The sequence below is a fragment of the Salminus brasiliensis genome, chromosome 12 (genome assembly GCF_030463535.1).
Source record: "Salminus brasiliensis chromosome 12, fSalBra1.hap2, whole genome shotgun sequence".
Lineage (NCBI taxonomy): Eukaryota > Metazoa > Chordata > Actinopteri > Characiformes > Bryconidae > Salminus > Salminus brasiliensis.
In genome coordinates this window covers 3,199,376-3,221,217 of record NC_132889.1, presented here as the reverse complement: position 1 = coordinate 3,221,217, position 21,842 = coordinate 3,199,376, and the positions used below count along the sequence as shown (strand labels likewise).

The following is a 21,842-nucleotide window of genomic DNA, read 5'->3' as shown; positions in this document are numbered from 1 at the left end:
GTGTATTCTGCTACGCAAACAACTGGCTCCAAATTCCTTACTCAACTCTCCATGACCCCCAGCACTGCCCGCTCTACCCAGCTATCCTCTTAAGCACCTCCACAGACTCTAATTCAGAGCCTTTGCTGGACCTCTACGTCGCCCTCCATACATCGGACCGAAGGATCTCAATCTAAACCCGCCTGTAATCAGCTCAGAGCCCTCGCTGCTTTACGGCCCTCGCTGACCCTAATGTGTGAGAGTCCGATGTGTTGGATTACACGTTGAGGGATTGAGGGGTTGAAGGACGGAGCGCGGCAGAGATGGTTAAGGGCATGGATTGGTAGGCTTCTCCATGACGGAGGATGAAATATGAATAAGAGAGAGGGCAGGCCTATGCTGCCCCTTAGTGGTGTGTTTGAGCATTATAGTGGATCACCAGTGTGGTAAATTAGAACAAGCTGTAGACAGAGACAGATAAAAACAGACTAATAGTCCGGCAGATAGATGGACAGACAGATAGACAGTCGGACAGTCATGAAAACCTTTGTCTTTTTTAATATCAGCAGAAGACTAAAGCTTTCCAGAGAACACAGAGACCAAGACCAGGACATCTGGGGCAATGTGCCGTGGGCAGATGAATCCAAAGCTGCATTATTTGGACACAGTAACAGAGGACATGTTTGGTGTAAACAGCATTTAAAGCACAGGATAGCACAGCATATCAGCTGTGAAGCATGGAGGTGGAAATGTCATGTTTTGGGGCTGCTTTGCTGCAGTAGGGCCTGAAGAGCTCCCACATTACATCCACTAGGAGTTCTTTATTGTATCAGGGGACGTTTGAGGGAAATGTGAGACCATCTGTCTAAAAACCGAAGCAGAAACGACACACAGGTGAAAGATTTCTGCTTGGAGGAGTTGGAAACACCTTCTCCCAACCGATGTCCGAGACTAGTAGATCGTTATAGGACGCGTCGAACTGAAGTTAAGGGGGAAATACCAGCTATTAGGGCATAGGGATGTTTTCCTCACAACATCTTATGCTTTCATGGGGTGTCCTAATGGTTTTCACATGGCTGTAGATAGACAGACAGATAATAAAAGCTCAGACCGGCTGAAAATGGTAAAGTTTATTGGATTAGTTACAGTTACTAGAAGTTACAGTATTTTATGATTTTGTTGAGGATGATTACCCGAAGCCACTTTATCAGCCTTCTCAGAGGAAGAGCGCTGACCCAGGGTCAGTTGTTAGTATGTGTGTAAAAGGCAGTGATGTGGATCAGCTCTCCTCCAGACAAAGCTGATAAATGAACACCCCAGACATACCCGCACAGACTCCAGAACATTATCAGAACCATCTCAAATCTTAAATCTGCCAGACCCCACCGCCTTTACCCTCGCTCGGCACCTCCTCCTCTTCTCCGCCCTGACCTCTCACTCCTTCCAGCTGAGGCCGAGGGTCTGAGCGATGAAGGAGAAGATGTGCGTGTCCTCCAGAATGGCCTTGGCCGTGGGTTTTCCGGCTCCGTGGCCACTGCGGGTGTCCACCCGAACCATCAAGGGCTGCTTCTGACCGGGCCTGCGGCCCACGCCATGCTGCAGAGTGGCCGTGTACTTCAGAGTGTGCAGGGGCACCACGCGGTCATCGTGGTCCGCTGTCAGCAACAGTATGGCCGGATATGGGGGACCCTCGCTGTCGGGTGATGGGAGGTTATGGAGAGGGGAGTACCTGCAAGAGGCGGACAAACAGTAGGTGTTGGATTTATGATTATAAATGTGTTATGTAATATATATATATATATATATATATGTCTCATGCAAAAGTTTGGGCACCCTTGGCTATATGACACATTTTGTGATTGGTTAGCTACAGAGGCTGTAGACAAACTGTCTGAAGATGGGCAAGGCTATAAGGGCGGCAGCCACGCCTTTTCAGCTTGCGGTTTCTACAATGTGGTTTCTTCTGATCAGATCCGAAGAAAGAGAACTCTCAGAGAGAGTAGACTGGTTGTATGCTGGTAAGACTGGGAAATCACCCCCCCCCCCCCCATCATTATTGCCAAGAACCTGCATGAATGTCTTAGCGGAGTCAGGAGAGTGGTGCACTGTTCGACTGTGCAGCACTGCTTACACAAACACAGCTGAGAGTCATCAGAGGAAACATCTAGAGAAGCCAGCTGAGCTGTGACCTGATTATTTGCTCGCTCTACTGTCTAATAAACCCTAAATACCCTCCAGCTAAATCAAACCGTACAAAACTCTGCTGTAAGCTGAGAGAGGAAAAGCCCTATTTTAAGGCCATCAAACATCAAAGGCTACTTTTCTCAGATCCTAATTAGACCTGATGACAGACTAAAGGGAAATACAGTATAATGAGGAGAAGCTTTACATCTGTAAGAAAGCCTTCTATTCTTTTAGTCTTCACTCTTTCATCTGACTGCTTTCTGCAGAACCATTAAGCAGCACTTTGTACAAAAACACTAATGTGGTTAATAGTGAAGCAAAACTGGTGGTGGCCAGTTAGCGTGAGCACCATCTGCAGACACGCACATGATTAATTACCTTATATCCTGAACTCGTAAAAATAGATGTAAAATTAATAAAATTAATAGATGTTTACATGCTTGCTATGAGGGTTCCTGAGGACCTGTTTGAAAACCACTGCGCTAAAGAACTGTGATTGAAGGAGATTCTGAAGGTGAAGTAGCTTTCCCTGAAACAAAAAGTAGGTCTTTTTTTTCAAAGTCCCGCTGGTGACATCCCGCATTGGCCACAACTGAATTATCTCATTCCCACGCCTTACTATGTCGTGGCCATGACTTTTTATCTTATTTATGTGATATAAGATATCAACCGGTGGGAACCGTAATTGACTCTGTAATTGAAGTCTGCAGGACTACAACATTCAGGGCAGTGGTTCTCCAGAAGGAGAGCTTTGTAAGTTATGAAGGACGTTTGTTTGTACTTGATGAGCCATTTGAACTGCTCGGGGTCATCTGCACATCCGTAGTCGGTGGTCCAGGCATGGCCGATGGTGAACTTGTGGAACTTGAGCATGTCCATCACCCCCACCTCAGCCACGGCACAGCCAAACAGGTCTGGACGCTGGTTCACACATGCAGCTGGAAGAGGATGAGCGAACCACTTTACTGGAACACTTGCACTCGTACACTTGCACTCGTACACTTGCACTCGTACACTTGCACTACATTGGGAACACATCTCCAGGCTTCTGTCTGTCTCAGATGATCCAAGCTAAGGATGGTTTTAAGCATCTACAGCTTTTAAACTGTATTTAAAGAGATTCTGAAAGTGTAGAAGGTGAAGAAACTTGTAAAGGTTTAAAGTGCCTTCAGATAAACTTCTATGCCAGTAGAATCTTTTCTACTATTAAAAAAGGGATGGGCGGTGACCTTACAAATTATGACTCTCCCACTTGTTTGCATGGCAATGTCTGCAGCAGAGAGGCCTCTGATTGGCTAAGCCCTGCCTCCACAATGTTTAAATGTGCTGAGAAGGCAGAGACTCGCTGATACTGAGGGTGGATGTACTGCTTATAAAAGCATCACATGATTTTTACCATTTAAAACATTTTTAAAATCCTCTTTTTTTTTTTGCTTTTTTGTTTCATTCCAGATAAAAACGTCTGGGAGAAGCACATTTTCTAAAAGAAGAGCAGGGGTGGCCATATTGATGGCCGTGATTAATTTTAAAGGAATACTTAGCATGCTTTATTTGTGAAGGATAAATTAGAGCTAATGGAGATCATTTCGCATGGTCTAACATGTGCAGAGCTGACCAGCCCGTTAGCTCTCGTTCCTCAACTGTGAAACATATTCAGACCCACTTACCCACAAGTAACCCCCCGTTGGAGGCTCCGTTGATGGCGATGCGGCTGGAGGTGGTGTAGCCCTCCTTGATCAGGTACTCTGCAGCACTCTGGAAATCATCAAAGCAGTTCTGCTTTTTCCCCAAGGTGCCCGCTATAACACACACACACACACACACACACACACACACACTTTTTTTTTAGCTTCTTTTTGTCGCTGTCATACAATAATCATGTGTCTCCATTTTTCATGTTTTTCATTTAGTAACTAAATAATGTGAATCTGGCAGTTGAAATTAAAAAAAGAATTTCCATTGACTTCCATTGAAAGTTACAATCTTTCCTTCTCCTAAAAAAAGGCATTTCAGAGGAATTATGTTTTTTGAGTGACGACAATAAAATGGGTATTTTACAATATGGACAAAAGTATGTGGTTATGTAGTGATGATGCTAAAGCTAATAGCTAAAATCATTAAAATAATGTTAAAATAGCTTAAAATATTGTCGCTATATATAATGAATTTCCCACATCAAGGCCATTGACTGCAGAAATGAATGTAGATTTCTTTTTTAGAAGTCATTTTGAGAACATACCCTATTCTGGTTAACCAGATTTTGACTAGCATAGCGTAGCATATGTTAGACATACTGGTCATGTTCGTCGACCAGCTTGTTCATGCTGGTTTTCTAGCTTGGTCAGGTGGATCATGCTTGTAGAGCAGCTAAACCATTAAACTCCATCAGAAACATGCCCTGTACTGGTAAGGAGCTAAACTGGTCAACCAGCTTTACCAGCTTGAGCTGGCCTGGCTGTTTTGTCAGCAGGGCAGTGACCACAGGTGTATCTGTCTAACTGTATATTGCAGGCATTTATCTATAATAGTGTTAATAAATGTGTGTATCAGTAGAACAGTAGGGCACTGTTAATAATTTTACAGGCAAAATAAATAAATAAATAAATATATAAATCATTTTAAAATACTGATAAACACCTATTTGCTCAAACCGCTCAGTCCAAAAAAAATGATCACCACTATTTCTGGAGCTCTGGAGAATGGGCCTGCTCTAACATTGCTGGACCAGCAGGGGGAGCACTCACACCAGCAGCAAATCTCAAAAGACTGGTCCTGCTATTTTCACACTTTCAGAAATCTGAAAAGTCTGTGTTTGCCTTGACCTCAGAGTAGCTTAGGCACATCTCAAAGGCTTAATATGTGCACAGCTCTTTTCAGGGTAATCAATCAACAGGCCTCTAATTGTATTCTGATGAATTCTGCACCAGTTGCAGCTCCTTCCCCCTCTGGACAGAGTGAACCATAGGCAGCTGCAGGTGGAGAGATGTGTGGTTGCAGGCTAATAACTCTTTGGTGTCACGTTGGTGTTTCTTGATCTCGTTTTGAGTGTGTGAGCCTTTTATCTGAATCCCAAGGTGTGATCCAGCCAAGGAAGAGAGGTGGGTTTGATTTGATTGAAGTGGTGAACGCTTGTACCTTTGTGCCAGGTCTGGCCGTATTCCCCTCCTCCTCTGATGTTGGCCACAGCCAGGATGCCCCCCAGGTGCCTGACGAAGAGCAGGTTCGCTGTACTACACACACACACATACAAACACTCAATAAAGCCACTGCCCCCTTAATTACTCAAGCAACAAAGCAACACATTTAATTGAGAAAAGTATTGGGACACCTGCTCATTGTCATTGTTTCTTCAGAAATCAAGGGTATTAAAAAGAGCTGATCCAGCTTTTGTTGGAGTGACTGTCTCTACTAGGCAAGGAAGGCTTTTGGAACATTGTTGTGAGGATTTTATTGCATTCAGCGACAAGAACATTACTGAGGTCAGACTGTTGGATGATTGATCACCATCTCACCTCATTCATCCCCAACTCCCCAACTCATCCCAAACGTACTGGATGGAGCTTAATCACCATCATTCCAGAGAGCACAGTTCTTCCACTGCTCCACAGCTCCTCAATGCTGTTGAGGGGCTTTATTATACCCCTCTACTAGCCCACGCCTGGCATTATTAGGCAGCAGCATGGTCCCAATAGGTTCATGCTTATCTGCTCCTGCAGAGAGTCCTATTTTATAGCTGTGTGTGTGCATTTGAACATCTGGAGAAAGCCTAATGTCAGCCTAATGAAGGCCTCCATCTACTGCGTTGAAACTTCTGAGAACCTCATTCTCCTAGTTCTAAGGAACGGCTGCAAAATGCAAATTCGATACTTGGAATCAACTCCAGACCCTTTGTCTCCTTAACCTGTCATGAAATAACAAGGGAACCTGACCACACCTGTCCATGAAACAGCCTTTCGAGCGTGTGAAAGCGGATCTTAAATGGTTCGAGATATTTTTGTTCAACCCCCTGAATTCTAGCAGGTCAGCTTTCCATTTAAAATCCAGTGAAATCCAGCTGTACAGAGGCGAAATTACAAGCACTGCCTCTGTCCAAATACTTAATGCACTTCCACTTCCCTGCTTTATAATGTACGTTTCTGCGGCCCGAACAAACCCAGCGTTGGGGGCATGCTCCTTACTTGTAGTACGGCTGAATGGAGTTCTCAAAGCCCCCGTATCCGTACAGGAAAACCGGATGGGAGCCGTTCTTCTGAATGCCACGGGCATGTACCAGGAACATGGGTATTTTAGTGCCATCCTTACTGGAATAGAACACCTGCAACGTGCACAGACACAGGTCAGGTATATTTGAATTTGTGTGTGTGTGTGTGTGTGTGTGTGTGTGGCAGAACCATACATAATTTATTTACTGGAATTTTTGTGCCCAGCAACACACTGTTGTAACAGGCTACAGTGAAGAGTCAGAGGAATTCCGATATTGGCACCAGTCGTGATGTTGACGTGCCAGGTGAAATCAAGCGTGAGCAGAGCATTTTAGACTTCTGAGTAACAACTAATTACACACAGGTACGACTGGTTCAGTGTCGTTTCTTCCTCCGTTTAGTTGTAATGTCAATATGGCAGTTGTACATGCAAAGTTCCTGATGCACTGATCGACAGGTGACATCATGTCTACAAAAGTTTGTGGACACCCCATCTAATGAATGCATTCAGCTGCTTTAAGCTGAACCTATTGCGGGGACACATGCACTGCTGAGAAAGTACCACATGAACCGAATAGAGGGGTAGAAAGCCCCCCCCCCCCCCCCCAGCATTGAACTGTGGAGCAGTGGAAGAACTGTGTTCTCCATCCAGTACTTTTGGGATGAGTGGGGTGGGTGGCCGGAGGTTATCAGACCTCACTTCAATCACTGCAATCAAATATTCACAGCAATGCATGCCTTCTTCTCTGGTCAGTAGAGACAGCTACTCCAACAGCTCCAGCTCTTGATTTCACAATGAGCACAGAAGCAATGAATGAGAAGGTGTCCCAATACTTTTGTCCATGTAGTGTATATGTATTACGAATTCCTGTTGATCTACTGTTTAGCCTCAGTCTTAGTCTAAAACCTGTGCTGAGGAATACTAAGGAAATCCCAGATCTCAGGATATAACAGTCCCCTGTGGTCCGATCTGCAGTTAGAACCGAGGTACGTCCTGCCGTACATTCTCTGCCACTGGAATTTGAGCCGGACCTGTTTAGGTGAGGTTGAGGATGCTGAACCTCATTACAGGAAACAGTAATGCCTGTTACTCAGGGCCACGTTTCTCGACACTGGTGACACGTGTGTGTGTGTGTGTGTGTCATTTCTGAAAGCTGGTGTGTATTGTGAGCTACTGTGGAACTGAAGAATACTTCCTTGTAAAGGGAAAACACACTGGGCCAATAAAGCCAGGTTCTGATCCGTGAGCCGAGCTGCAGGTGCTTATTAGGATAATTGGAATTTCTAAGATTGTCACAATTAACCACATACCTTAAAAGAAGTGTAATCCACTGTGTGTGTGTGCGTGTGTGTGTGTGCGTGTGTGCGTGCATACAGGCCTACCTGGCTGGTCTGGTAGTCTGAGGCTTGTACTCCCTTCACCTCCACCTGTCTAAAGACTGTGGGCTCTGCATTGGACTGACTCAGATCATAGTGATAGATTATTCCTGCAAACAACACAGAAGACACACAGCTCACATATGTAAATATATGCAAATACAGCACTTCATAGATAAACCGATAAACAGACATAGATATGCACTCTATGGACAAAAGTATTGGGACACCTGTTCATTCGTTGTTTCTTCTGAAATCAGGGGTTTAAAAAAGAGCTGATCCTGCTTTTGTTGGAGTAACTGTCTCTACTGTCCAGAGGAGAAGACTTTCTACTAGATTGTGAAGGAGACTTGCTGTGAGGATTTGATTGCATGGAGCGACAATAGCGTTGGTGGGGTCAGGATGTTGGATAATCACCTCCTCACCTCATCATCCCCAACGCATCCCAACTCATCCACTGCTCCACAGCTCAATGGTGTGGGGCTTTATACCCCTCTAGCCCACGCCTGCCATTATTAAGCAGCGGCATGGTGGCAATAGCTTCATGTTGATTTGCTCCAGAGAGTCATTCATTAGACGGGGTGTCCACAAACATTTGGACATGCAGTGTATTGCTATCTATAAAAGATCTGACATGGTTTACATGGAAAGTGAAGCTTAACCATAGCTCCACTACTGACACAAACGTATAACATGAGTGTGTGTGTAAAGGTGAGTGTGAGTGGCCGCTGTGCATGTGTGTACCTCTGTGTGTGGAGCGCAGTGCTTACCAGGGGTGGTAAAGGAAGTGAACTTGTAGAAGAAGTCGGCGTGTTTCTTCTTGCAGCTCAGACCCACCACCGTGCCCACGTCCAGAGGCAGGTCCCGAATCCACTTCCCAGTGGAAAGCTCGTACACCTGCAGGATGTCCTTCACGTCATGCACGTAGTTCACCAGTAGGTGGTGCTGGTTGACACACTGCACAAAGCCTGGAGGGATTCACAAAAAAAGTGTAAGTGCTCACCTGTACAAAACTCTTACAAAACTCTTTCAAACTACCTGTAGGTCCTGTGATGACCTTGTGATAGCACTGCTGGAGATGTCTTTACTTATCTTGAGGTCGCTGCTCTTGGGCTGAACTTTCTAGGACGGCCTGATCTGGCCAGGCTGGCAGTTGTTTTAAATGTTCTCCACTTGTAAATGATTTAGTGTGTGTGTGTGTGTGTGTATATATATATATATATATATATATATATATATATATATATATATATATATATGTGTATGTGTATATATTTATGTATGTGTGTATATATAAATACATACATATACACACACACATATATATATATGTATGTGTATATATATGTATGTGTATATATATATGTGTATATGTGTATATATGTATGTGTGTATATATATGTATGTGTATATATATATATGTATATATATGTATATATGTATATATATGTATATATGTATACATACATATATATACATGCATACTAAATAATTTAAGTGGAAAACATTGTGTGTGTGTATATATATATATATATATATAAATAATGTGTGTATGTGTGTGTGTGTGTGTGTGTGTGTTATTCATCTGTCTCTGTGCATACTTTGTCCTTTCACCCTGTTCATTAATGGTCAGGACCACAAAGCAGTAGTATTTGGGTGGTGAGTCAGTCATTCTCAGCCCTGCAGTGACACTGGCTGACATGGTGGTGGTGTGTTAGTAATGTGTGTTGTGCTGCTGGAACAGTGAAACAGACACTGAGAATAGTCCACCACCCAGAAATACCCAGCCGGCAGCGTCCTGTGGGCTGCGTCCTGTGGGCAGCATCCTACAGGGTAGACCGACTACGTAAGGGTGTCTAATAGAGAGTGGACAGTGAGTGGACAGACACAGTGTTTAAACACTCCAGCAGCACTGCTGTGTCTGATCCACTACTCATACCACCAGCAGCACAACACACACTACTAACACACACACTCACCACCACCATGTCAGTCAGTGTCACTGCAGTGCTAAGAATGACTGACTGACCCACCACCCAAATACTACAGCCTGCTCGGTGGTGGTCACAGAACAAAGGAGGTGAAAGGAGGCTGATAACAGAGACACAGTCTGGACTTATAGAGCTACACAGTGCTGCTAGAGGGGAAGTGGAGCTGATATGATGAGCAGAGGTAAAAGACGGAGGCCAAATTCCATCTGTGTCCAACACTAATAGTGGATAGTGTCAGATTCACTGGAACGTCCACTGTGGTCCACTTTGTTGGAAAAGACTTTCTTGGAACTAATCTTCGTATTTATTCGTTTTAAAGGAAGACCGTAGATAAACATGCCTCCATTTCCTCTTTTCTGTCTGTTTAGGGCAAATAAATCCAGCAAGTGAAAGTACTTAGTCAATGAAGTTGCGGCAGCTTTTCTGAGAAGAAAAATCGAATGTCACAACCGTTTTCATAACATTCACATGAAACACAACAGCATTGCAACACCAAGACGCACTTAGTGGTATAGCTGGTCTGAGTAGGTTCCTGCAAGAAGAAAAACAAGAACATGAAGGCTGCGTTTGGGAAACGAGGTATTGCTGTAATCTCAGACCTAATCTGTGTGGGATCTGAGACCCTGTATATCGGGGACCCTTCTGTGAGACCTTGGTGAGAAGATGCAGATTTGGGTGCTGATCTTTTCAGAGAACTTCAGCCACTGAATGGATTCGCCTGATTTACTGTAATGAAGGACTGGCTAGGTAAAGTAGGTGTGGGATGGGACCTGGAGATCCTGGCCTTCCTCCAGGAGAGCTCTGACGTGATAAAGCGAACCCACTCACACACACCGACAATCACAGAGAACTGTTTATCACTGATTTGATAGACAGCTCTACAATTCACTCTCTCAGAGTCGGTAGCTGGAGTAGCTAATACCGATCACCTGTGGCCGTGCAGGCTAATGAGCCAGAGACTGGAACATTCTGTATATGTGTGTAAGAGCCTAGGCCCTAGACTAGAGCCGGTATGTTCTTCTGAGGTTTTCGTTTGGGTGTGGTGGAGGGTGCAAACTAAATGTGTGTGTCACTTGAGCCCTGTGTTTGTGTCGTCTCTGAGCCCCGCTGCCTATCAGGCCACAGTGGTCACGGCCCTTTCCCCAGGGGTCGTGTCACATAGGGCTGCAGTGATACACTAGGTGTTCATACGGTGGAAACGTATCAGAGGTGGATCCACTAGGACAAGTTGAGGCAAGCCGAGAAGGAGCAGAGCGTGTCTTTATGCTAACACCATCACTGTCCATCTCTGGGACTAAAGAAGGACCTTGTTCCAAAAGCCAACGTTTGTGACAGACTACAGAACATCTAGAGAAGCCAGAAGAGCTTTGTAGATAAGTGCTGTGGACTGAGGAGGTCAACAGAGGACTCTTTGGTCACAGAACCTTGTCAACTGTGAAGAATTTTGGGGGAGGGGTTATGCTTTTGGGCTGTGCTGTGGTCAGTGGCACTGGGAGTATTGCATAAGTAAAGGTAGAAAAATGAATTCCATAAAATACCAGCAAATCATTTCTATGATTTCTATGCTTATGTAAACTTAGTACTGACTCTCTGCACAGGCTGCTGTAACTGTGCTTTAGGATTCACTGAAAATACTGCTGTGTTTACTAATTCGTAAAAATGACCAAAACATAAACAAAATGTAAATTCTGCCACTTTGGCCGACGTGGTCCAAACTTTTGCATAAGACTGCACTTACACAAACACATGCTTACAGAAATTTGCATGTGGTTTTGCTTCTGCTTTGCTCGGTGTTTATTGGATTCTGCAATACCTGTGCAGTGTTACCTGTTTAAAAGCCTAGCCAGAGGGCCGCGGGGGAAGCTAATTAGCTTCATGCTCCCTCCACACTTCGCTACACGTGTCGCTTTTACACGCAGCGTGTATCCACAGAGATACGATAAAGTGATAATCTGACAAATTAATCCATTGCAAATGATTTTTAGCTGGAAGTCTTGGGTTAGTTTGAAGTAGATTTTGCATATCCAGGACTGCGCCACATTAAAGATATTCCGTTTGGTAAATAGTTTAATTAATAGCGTCTGTGTGTGTGTGAGTGTGTTAATAAGCAGGGATGTGCTTCGGTCTGCCCCTACTTTTAAACGTTTCACAACACGCTGAAAAGCACCTGATCTTCTGAAGCTGAGTGCATCAGTCAAATCAACACCTTGATCGTACACACTCACATCAAAGCCTTGAACGAGACGGCAGATTATTGGAAATGATCATTTTAGCCACATGCAATAACACGCCTGTAAACTGGAGGAGTCACAGTCATTATAATGCTGAACTGGCTGTGATATTGCCCAGAGCAAAGACACTCACACACACACACTTTTAACCCAATAAAGGCCTGTTTTTCAGTTCCTTAATAAGAACTTACACAAGTTTCACAGTAGATGCTGAGTAACTCGTTCAGCCTGCAGGTTAAAGGGTTAACTTATTTAGTGCTGCAGTTGAGTGCTCTATATATATATATATATATATATATATATATATATATATATATATATATGTAATGTATGTATATGTATATATATGTGTGTGTATATATGTGTATATATATATATATATATATATATATATATAGGTGGTGTCAATCTATTAAAAAAGTTCATCACAGCTATATTAATAGTGATTAATTCTGATTAATAATAAATTAAAATGCTAGCTTTATGAGTGGAAGAATAAATAAATACCTAATCAACTGTCTAAAGGAATTTGTTTATTTTTCTTATAATATCTCACTGTAGTTTTGAGAACTTTAGGCTATAAAATGATGAAGCTTTAATAAAGAAAACGCTTTTTAAGAGATACATCAGTCGTTAGGATGGATTAGGCCCAGGGATTGTCACATGGCTTATTTCTTTTATTTAAAATTTGTGCAGTTTGTTAAACAGCAAATAAACTGTACTTCTGCTCTACAGTGTGCAGAACTGTGTTTCTCTGTAGATGTAACTTGGATATAAACACACCCCAATCATTAAATAAATACATACCATAATAGAAATGTTACTTTTTGATGTGAAATTATTATGAATTGTATTTTCCACTTCTTTTCATTGTGAAATGTGTTTTGGGTGTCCAAACTTTTGTGTACAACTGTATACGTACATAAACCCATACATACCTACAGTTGCTGTCACACAAAACCTGGTATCTCCAAGAGGGCAATTATACAAGTGAAGAAAAAAACAACTTTTAATGGAAGTCGATGGAAAAAGATTTTACTGTGAGTCAGTTTGGAGCGTTTCTATTGGTCCGGTCATTCTGAAATTTGGATACAGTGTAAAGAACAAAGATGGCGAAGATGAAGATAAAGGTTTGTGTGTGAGCGTGAGTGTGTGTTTAATATATAGATATATTAAAAAGAATTACGTGCTGGACAGACAGACAGGTGTTGAGGTGTGGCTGAGCAGTGCTGGCAGTACCTGGCTGTGTGTGTGTGTGTGTGGCTGAGCAGTGCTGGCAGTACCTGGCTGTGTGTGTGTGTGTGGCTGAGCAGTGCTGGCAGTACCTGGCTGTGTGTGTGTGTGTGTGGCTGAGCAGTGCTGGCAGTACCTGGCTGTGTGTGTGTGTGTGGCTGAGCAGTGCTGGCAGTACCTGGCTGTGTGTGTGTGTGTGGCTGAGCAGTGCTGGCAGTACCTGGCTGTGTGTGTGTTTGGCTGAGCAGTGCTGGCAGTACCTGGCCGTGTGTGTGTGTGTGTGGCTCAGCAGTGCTGGCAGTACCTGGCTGTGTGTGTGTGTGTGGCTGAGCAGTGCTGGCAGTACCTGGCTGTGTGTGTTTGGCTGAGCAGTGCTGGCAGTACCTGGCTGTGTGTGTGTTTGGCTGAGCAGTGCTGGCAGTACCTGGCTGTGTGTGTGTGTGTGTGTGGCTGAGCAGTGCTGGCAGTACCTGGCCGTGTGTGTGTGTGTGTGGCTCAGCAGTGCTGGCAGTACCTGGCTGTGTGTGTTTGGCTGAGCAGTGTGTGCGGCCTCTTACCCAGGACGTCTTTGTCGTGCTGAGGGATAAGTGTGCTCCACTTCTCTCGCTCCGGCTGCTGCAGGTCGATGTTGATGACTCGGTAGCGTGGGGCATCCAGGTTTGTGCGGAAGGTGAACACGCTGCCCTCATTGGTCACGTAGGAGTACTGTGCCTCGAACGTCTCCACCAGCTTCACCCACGGCAACAAGCCTACACAGAGCACTTAAACTCAGATGTGCATGTGTGTAATAGTTATACTACCAATACTATCATTACTGATACTAACAATACTACAATTACTAATACTACTAATACAATTACTGATACTACTAACTACTAATAATACTACTATTACTGATAAAAAAAATACTATTATGAATACTACTAATAATATTCCTTGTCCTACAACTACTACCACTACTAGTACTGCTACTACTCCTACTAATAATACTATTGCCATGAATACTCCTATTACTACTACTGCTACTACACACACACTCTCTTTCTGTCTCTCTCACTGTCCTTTCCCATCTCTCTCTCTCATTTCCACACACACACACACACACACACAGACCTGAGATGCCACTGGGCAGTTGCTGTAAGTCGCAGTACCACAGCTGATTAACCGGCTCACAGCCTTCAGTAATGCACAACACTGCATACCTCCCATCATCAGACACCTAGAGAGAGAGAGAGAGAGCGAGAGAAAGAGAGAGAGCAGTACAGAGTTACTCTGCAGCTGGCTGGAAGTGTGTGGTGGTTAGGGTTAAAGCTGGTTTTGGGACTAAGGCTAGTGTTAAGTTTTAAACTTAGGCTAGGTATTAAGTTTAAAGCTGGTGTTCAGGTTAAAGCTGCTGGTGTTGGGTTTGGGTTGAAGCTGCTGGTGTTGGGGGTTAAAGCTGCTGGTGTTGGGTTTGGGATAAAGCTGCTGGTGTTGGGTTTGGGATAAAGCTGCTGGTGTTGGGGGTTAAAGCTGCTGGTGTTGGGGGTTAAAGCTGCTGGTGTTGGGTTTGGGATAAAGCTGCTGGTGTTGGGTTTGGGATAAAGCTGCTGGTGTTGGGGGTTAAAGCTGCTGGTGTTGGGGGTTAAAGCTGCTGGTGTTGGGGTTGGGTTAAAGCTGCTGGTGTTCAGGTTGGGATAAAGCTGCTGGTGTTCTGGTTGGGATAAAGCTGCTGGTGTTGGGGTTGGGTTAAAGCTGCTGGTGTTCAGGTTGGGATAAAGCTGCTGGTGTTGGGGTTGGGATAAAGCTGCTGGTGTTGGGGTGTGGTGTGATGTCATGTGGAGTATGAAGGTGGAAGAGGTCATGTGACCATGCTGCTTTCTCACCGTGACACTGCTGTGCCATTTTGGGTGGTCAGGAAATTCAGCCACCAGGATGTCCTCTGATTGGTTGGTGCCGATCACATGGTAGTAGAGTTTCTGATTGAGGTTGGTTGTGGTCTCAGTGCCTAGAGGGAAGGACAGAGCGGAAAGCAGAACCAGGGATTAGACTCAGCGACGGGCTGAGGTCTCCTGAACGGTTAATCACGGTGCTTATCTGCACAATCTTATCTGCTCCGGCAGAGAGTCCTATTCTATTGGCAGTACGTCTCCACAGCGATTCTCTACAGTGTTTGTGTGCTTTGTGGGGGCATCTTAAAGTGCATGCATTAGAAGGGGTGTCCACAAACATTTAGACAGTTCGTTCACACCGACCCGAGACCCTCACTCACCATCAGCCTTGCCGTCCTGTAGTGGGTAGCAGTTGTAGAACACACCCTTGGCGTCATGAGTCCAGGCCAGGCAGCTGAACTTCACTCTCTCCAGAACGTCCGGCAGCTGAGTGAGGTCATCAGCCTTCATAAATTTGACAGTCACCCAATCAGAGCCAGCGCTGCTCAGACCGAATGCAAAATACTCACACTCCTCTGACAGACGTCCCACTGCAGAGAGAGAGAGAGAAACATTTTTGACGTTTTTCATTTTTTGACATAATACAAATCTGCCAGTTATTTTTTACATTGTGTCCAAATTTCATGACAAATGGACCAATAGAAATGCTCCAAAATGACTTGGAATAATATCTTTTTACACTGACTTTCATTAAAAGGTCAGAAGGTTTTTTCCTTCTCCTGTAAAGTTCACAAATTAAAGCTATAAGTTCAGTGACTATATATATATATATATATATATATATATATATATATATATATATATATATATATATATTAGTGCTGTCAACATTAACACACCATTAATCTGCACTGAACTTTAACACGTTAATAATTTTTTTTAACACAAATGAATCATCTTTCCAAGTTTGGTCCCAACTTCCTCCGGTAGGTCTCTCTTTTAACAGAGCCTAGTAACGTATTAGTGGCTTTTAATGACTGATCATCCATTTATCTCTTAAAAAATGGTTGATGTTCTTTAGTTTTTTAAAGCTTCTGCGTCCAAGTGGCTTCGTGTTCCAGGTTAAAGTTCTCTACACTACAAACTACACTGAGATATTATAAGAAAGCCGGGATGCTCTAAACAGTTTATAATCAGAATTAATTAGAGAATATTGTTGTGATTAAATCTTTTAATCAATTGACATCACTAAGAAATTATATTCTGTATGTAATATTTGTGAGTACTTACTTTTGAGAGCCACTGTCCCATCTTCAGAGAGCTTGTTTGGGTCAAAGAACACAGAGGCAGGGCTGTCCAGAGAGTCCTGAACATACAGGACATCTTGGTTCTGCAGACCCTCATTATGGAAGTAAAAATACCTGCAGAACAAACCTGAGTGAAACTCAGGACAACTTAAAAAGACACAGCAACCCAACCAAGCCCACCTTTTGAGTTGGTGGGATTCGATCTAGTTCAGTCGAAAGTTCTCATTGGCAGTGTGCATCTCAGTTTGGTCGACAGTACCAAAAACTGTCCTCAAAAATATTGGTAAATAAGCAGAAACTGATTCAATACTGTTTGAGTCTTAAATCTTTAGTCTGTGGCTGGGATTTGAACTCATGACCTTCTCAAATTTGATAATGAGCAGCAGTTAGACCGCGGGGCCGGTCCAGAGCTGTGCAATTTCACTACATAAAATCACAGTTCCGAATGAATTCAGAGTTGAATTGAATTTCGTTAATTTTTTAACACGGAAATATACACAGCTTTGCAGCTCTAGGGTGGCACAACTGTCTAACTGCCTGCTCAACAGAAGACTCCGAAGATCACAAGACTCGAATCCTGCTAACACCTCAGGCCTGCATAGGAAGGTTTCCCACCATGTGGCAGGGGCAGGTTCTAACCTGCAGATGGGAATAACAGTAAACAGATTGAGGGGCGGAGCCACAGACTAAACATCTTACACAATATTGAATCAGTTTCAGCTGCAGCTCATTTACTGAAAAATAGGAGTTACTCAAAAATGTCCTGTAATCAGTTCGTGAATCAGTTGCAAGTTTAAACCGGTTTGATGTCAATGCAATTCTTTTCTGCAAGCTTACTTTGGTTCTCACAAAAGATTGATGCTATTTTGACATGTGGGTCTGTACCTGAGCTCTGAATCAGAACACTGAGTTTCAGTTGTAAAATAAAGCTCAGGCATGTCTGACACCTTTCGAACAAAATACTCAGTGCACACACATACAGCTGCAATGAAATTATGCAACAGATATTCAGCAAAATTAGCAAACATTCAGCTGTTGCAGTAAACCAATCAAACAATAGCAATTTCAACATCTCAACACAACTAATAGAACCAGTGCTTTCTCCATTTTCAATGCTTCAACTCCTTCATCAAGACAAGCGTCTTTAGTCCTTAGTAGAGAACCTTCTTCTGTCACGACCTGCAGATAGCCAGATACCAGCTACTGGCAGCAGCGTTCCTGAGAAATTCTAGCACATTCCTCATGGCCAGCGGCCTCCAGTTTACTGATACTCTTGGGTTTGCCACTGAAGGTTTTCTATGGGGTTCAATTCAGGTGACTGTGACGGCCACACCAGAATCTTCCAGGACTTCTTCTAAAGCCGAGCCTTGATAGACTTTGAGGTGTGCTTGGGATCATCGTCCTGTTGCAAGGTCCAATGGCGCCCAGGTTTCTGGTTCCTCACAGAAGGCATGAAGTTTCCTCCTAGGATTTCCCCACATGAGCATGCTGGCTGGGTAATGAAGCTCTTGATATGCCACCAGATTTGCGAATGCGTTCTTATGAGGGATTCTGTTCAGAGGGTTGAAAAATTCCAAGACTATTTATTGTGTTGAGCTGTTTAAAATTGGACTTGTTTGAGTGGTTAATTGCAAACGGCTGAAAGTTTGCTTATTTTGCTAAACAAACAATTTTGCTACACTGCCCCTACATATGTCCGCACGCACCAGTTATCACATACAGGAACGGGCTCCCTGTAAAGCCTGTTCGACTTAGCAACCGTCGCTACCAACGGTGGACAGGTGAACAGGTTTCTTGTGAAGTTTCTTTTTCCACCACTGAAACAAATCACTGTTATCTCTGGTGTTGGCATGGCAACAACCAAATAGAGGGATGCATGTGATCTGCCAGCAACCAGAAAAGCAGAACAAACTGCTGTACATTTACATATATGGCATATATTTGGCAGAGGCTCTTATCCAGAGTGACTTGCAGAAGTGTCCATTCACAATACGCTACATGGACAAAATTATTGGGACACCTGCTCATTTACTGTTTCTTCCTAAATCAAGCGGATTAAAAAAAAACAAACAAAAAAAAGAGTTGATCCTGGTTTTGTTGGAGTAACTGTCTCTACTGTCCAGGTAAGAAGGCTTTCTACTAGAATTTGGAGCATGCATTGCTGTAAGGATTTGATTGCATTCAGCAACAAGAGCATTAATGAGGCATTAGGCATCCAGATAGTCCTATTCTGTTGGCAATGCATCTTCTCTACAGTGCCTAAACTAGCAATGTGTGTGTCTCAGCAACTGGTGCAATTTAAGCTGATTGCATTCATTAGGAGGGGGTCCACATACTTATGACCACATATAGGTCATATAGATCTAGATAAGATGAACTGACTAGAGTGCAGGGATACTCAGAGCCTAGACCCAGAACAGAGAACAGAGAGCCTAGACGCTCGTATTCTGTACATCTTGGGAGATGGTGGGTCAAGCTGAGTCTTCCTTGAAGCTCTAAGGGCTCTTTTGACCATTGACCTCAAGTAGGGTCTTGGCTTTGTAGGCCAGGGTCAGAGTTTTGGATCTACAGGAAGCCAGTGGCAAGGGCGTGTGGAGCATGTGGTGCTCCAAAAGTATCCGAGAAGCATCTCCAACTGAGTTAAGCTGTGGTGTGAAACTGCTAATTAGGTCGTCCTCAGTGAGGAGCACATTTTGGCCAATGGACCGGTCATTTTGGCGACCACATTCGCGCTAAGGTCATCTCATTCTGTTGAACTGGATTTAACTGGATTCGGAGCAAATGTGAACGGGGTATTCAGTTACAGAGCACTGTGATGCATGCAGGCAGCAGCTCCACCTCCTTGGAGGCCAAGGAACAGCAGCAGCAATAAAAGAACCGAATCAAATTGAATCAAATTGAATCAAATTTAACAAACAAACAAATAAAACCACGTCCTGCTGTGTCTGCTGTGGTACCTGGTTCCTCTCTTGTACGGGCAGCTGTATTTGGGGTAGTTGTAGAGCTCGGTGAGGCGCTGCTGGAACCGAGCCTTCACCTCGCACTTCTCCAGAAATGGCAGGGTCAGCTTATTCTGCTCCTCCACAAACGCCTGCAAACAAGCAAGCATACATCCATTTGCTCTTCACACTCTGTGATCATGCCATGATGAACGGACCAGGAGAATGACCCGACTTCTATGGAACGTGAAGAGCGTTTTGGGCTCCTCCTGTAAAGTAACCGTTTTTGGACAGCGACAGACGAGCTCTAGATACACGAACATGCATCAACCTCCCCGCAGATAGCCACATCCGTTGATGGGCACACATGTACGTAGTGTGATGCGCCCTTGCGGTAGCTTAAAACACATCGGTGGATTGGTGAACTGGTGACACTAGCAGTTGAAGATTAGCCTGGCCAGATGATTCATCAAAACACACCCACAGAAACTCAACTCTGCAACTGAAGCGCACAGTTAGAGGTCTCGTTTTGCAAAGTTGAGGTCTCTCAAGCTTTAGCGGTGCCATGCAATGCATTTACTGAGCATGTAAGTTGCAGTTTGAGGTGTAAATAGTGAGTCTGTGACTTTGGTCAGCGCGAAAAATGGTTTTACAAGCCTATTTACCACCCTGTTACGTCCCCCTGGAATAAAACACGCTAATTTTCCCTTTATGGCGGGCTTTTGTGGAAAAGCAACGATGAGCTCTCCCCTGATTGGCTGTTTTACACCCTTGTGAGAATGACTGACCACACATATAACACCTTCTCTGTGATGGTCAGTCCTGTGGGGTCCTGACCATTGAAGAACAAAGATGGTGAAAGGAGGCTAACGAACAAATGGATGGACTACAGTCTGGAATTATCATCATTTACTGACCTTGGTCTCGTCACTGTCTGGGTCCTCCAGCCACCAGTAAGGGTCAGGAATCTTTACCCCATTATAGTCGTCCACCTGAGAGACACAACAACAGACAAACACAGGTACACAGCTTATTCACTATCCAAACCCAACAGTGAACCCACACAAGTCTCCTGAGTATGGAATACAAGATGCTAGCAGCCTTCGTCCACTGTCACGGTCATATCACAATATTATGACCACCCCTGGTTTGGAATGAATGAACTCATGACAGGGGTTTGCTGTATGGGTAAATAAGCGAGCACACCAGTCAGTTGTAGCAGAGTGCAGAACCATAGTCAGGGGCAAAGGATGTGATCTGGCTGATGCCCAAAAGGGCATGATAACAGAGTACAGGGCGATGGGTGCTAGCATTTCGGAAACCGCTAACTTCGTGGGAGGTTCTAGAGCCGCCACAGTGAAGTTGCTCAAAGAGCGAACTTCTCGCACATTGAGTGGTCATAATGTTCTGATATGACTGTGTGTGTGACTGTGGATCTGGTTACTAGTAGTCCTGATACTCCAGACGTGCTGAAGTGACCAGGTGTAAACGGGGCCAAAATAGACCCAGATCTTATTAAAACGAACGAACTTCGTTAGTCTGAACGTTTTTTTTAATCTTATTTTCACAGACTGAGCTCTCTGCAGAGTGTGTGTGTGTGTGTGTGTGTGCATGTGTGTGTGTGTACGTGATTAAGTATGTGGCAGTTGGCTTTCCACAGAACACAGCACAGGAACGAAACCCAAACAACCCTGACCCCAACACATGCCACCACCCCCCCTCTCCCAAACACTACCAAAGCGCGCACACACACACACACACACACACACATACATCAGCCTGTTGGCATAATCATGACAAACAAATTGCAGTGTGTCCTTCTCAATCATTCCATTGTTTGTCATGAGGGAGTGTGTGTGTGTGTGTGTGTGTAAAGAATCTAAAGTGAAAGCCACACTGACCTTTTTCTCATCTCGTCGAGCTTCAGGGTATTTGAAAGCCATTTCTCTCTGAGTGTGTGTGTGTGTGTGTGTGTGTAGGCTTGTTTTTGGTCTTTTCAGGTGTTCTGTGTTTCTGTGTATATGTGTATCGACTTCCACGCCCGGTGAATCAGCTTTAGTGTGTGTGAAGTGAAAGTGAAAGTCTGCTCCTCTTTCTATGTGTGTGTGTGTGTGCCTGTCTGTGTGTGTGAGTGTGTGCTCTACGTCATTTCCACACACAAAGGAAGTGATGTCACTTGTGGTGGAGCTAAGAGAAGCAGTATTGAACCTCATTCCACATCCTGTGTGTGTGTGTGTGTGTGTGTGTGTGTGTAGTGTGTGAAAATGAATGTAGGATATTGTATGATTATATCAAGCCAAAAGATTAAAACCACTCAGAGTACCACTCTGAAATTCTCAGGATGTTTCCTAATCAAGCCAGAAAAGAAAATGCAGATACACAAAATGGACAAAAGTATTGGGACACCTGCTTATTCATTGGTTCTTCAGAAAAACGGCCATATTTTATTGTCTTTTAAAACGACCTGTTGCTACACTTAGAGGAAACACCTCGGACCTCTAGTGTCTGCAGGAGTCGACTCATAGCCG

The 21,842-nt window shown here is 44.1% G+C and overlaps 1 protein-coding gene across 1 annotated transcript; it reads right to left on the bottom strand.

Moving 5' to 3' along the window:
• Nucleotides 1–1,094: 1,094 nt before the first annotated feature.
• On the bottom strand, nucleotides 1,095–21,429 carry LOC140573725 (prolyl endopeptidase-like). The gene is made up of 15 exons (XM_072693248.1): nucleotides 21,216–21,429; nucleotides 20,232–20,306; nucleotides 19,333–19,466; nucleotides 16,359–16,489; nucleotides 15,449–15,658; nucleotides 15,063–15,184; nucleotides 14,311–14,416; nucleotides 13,755–13,946; nucleotides 8,513–8,710; nucleotides 7,749–7,852; nucleotides 6,342–6,478; nucleotides 5,299–5,393; nucleotides 3,831–3,962; nucleotides 2,945–3,101; nucleotides 1,095–1,708 (listed from the first exon to the last, which is right to left on the bottom strand). The coding sequence occupies exons 1-15, from the start codon at nucleotides 21,255–21,257 to the stop codon at nucleotides 1,414–1,416; spliced, it is 2,130 nt and encodes a 709-aa protein (XP_072549349.1). The 5' UTR covers nucleotides 21,258–21,429; the 3' UTR covers nucleotides 1,095–1,413.
• Nucleotides 21,430–21,842: the final 413 nt, after the last annotated feature.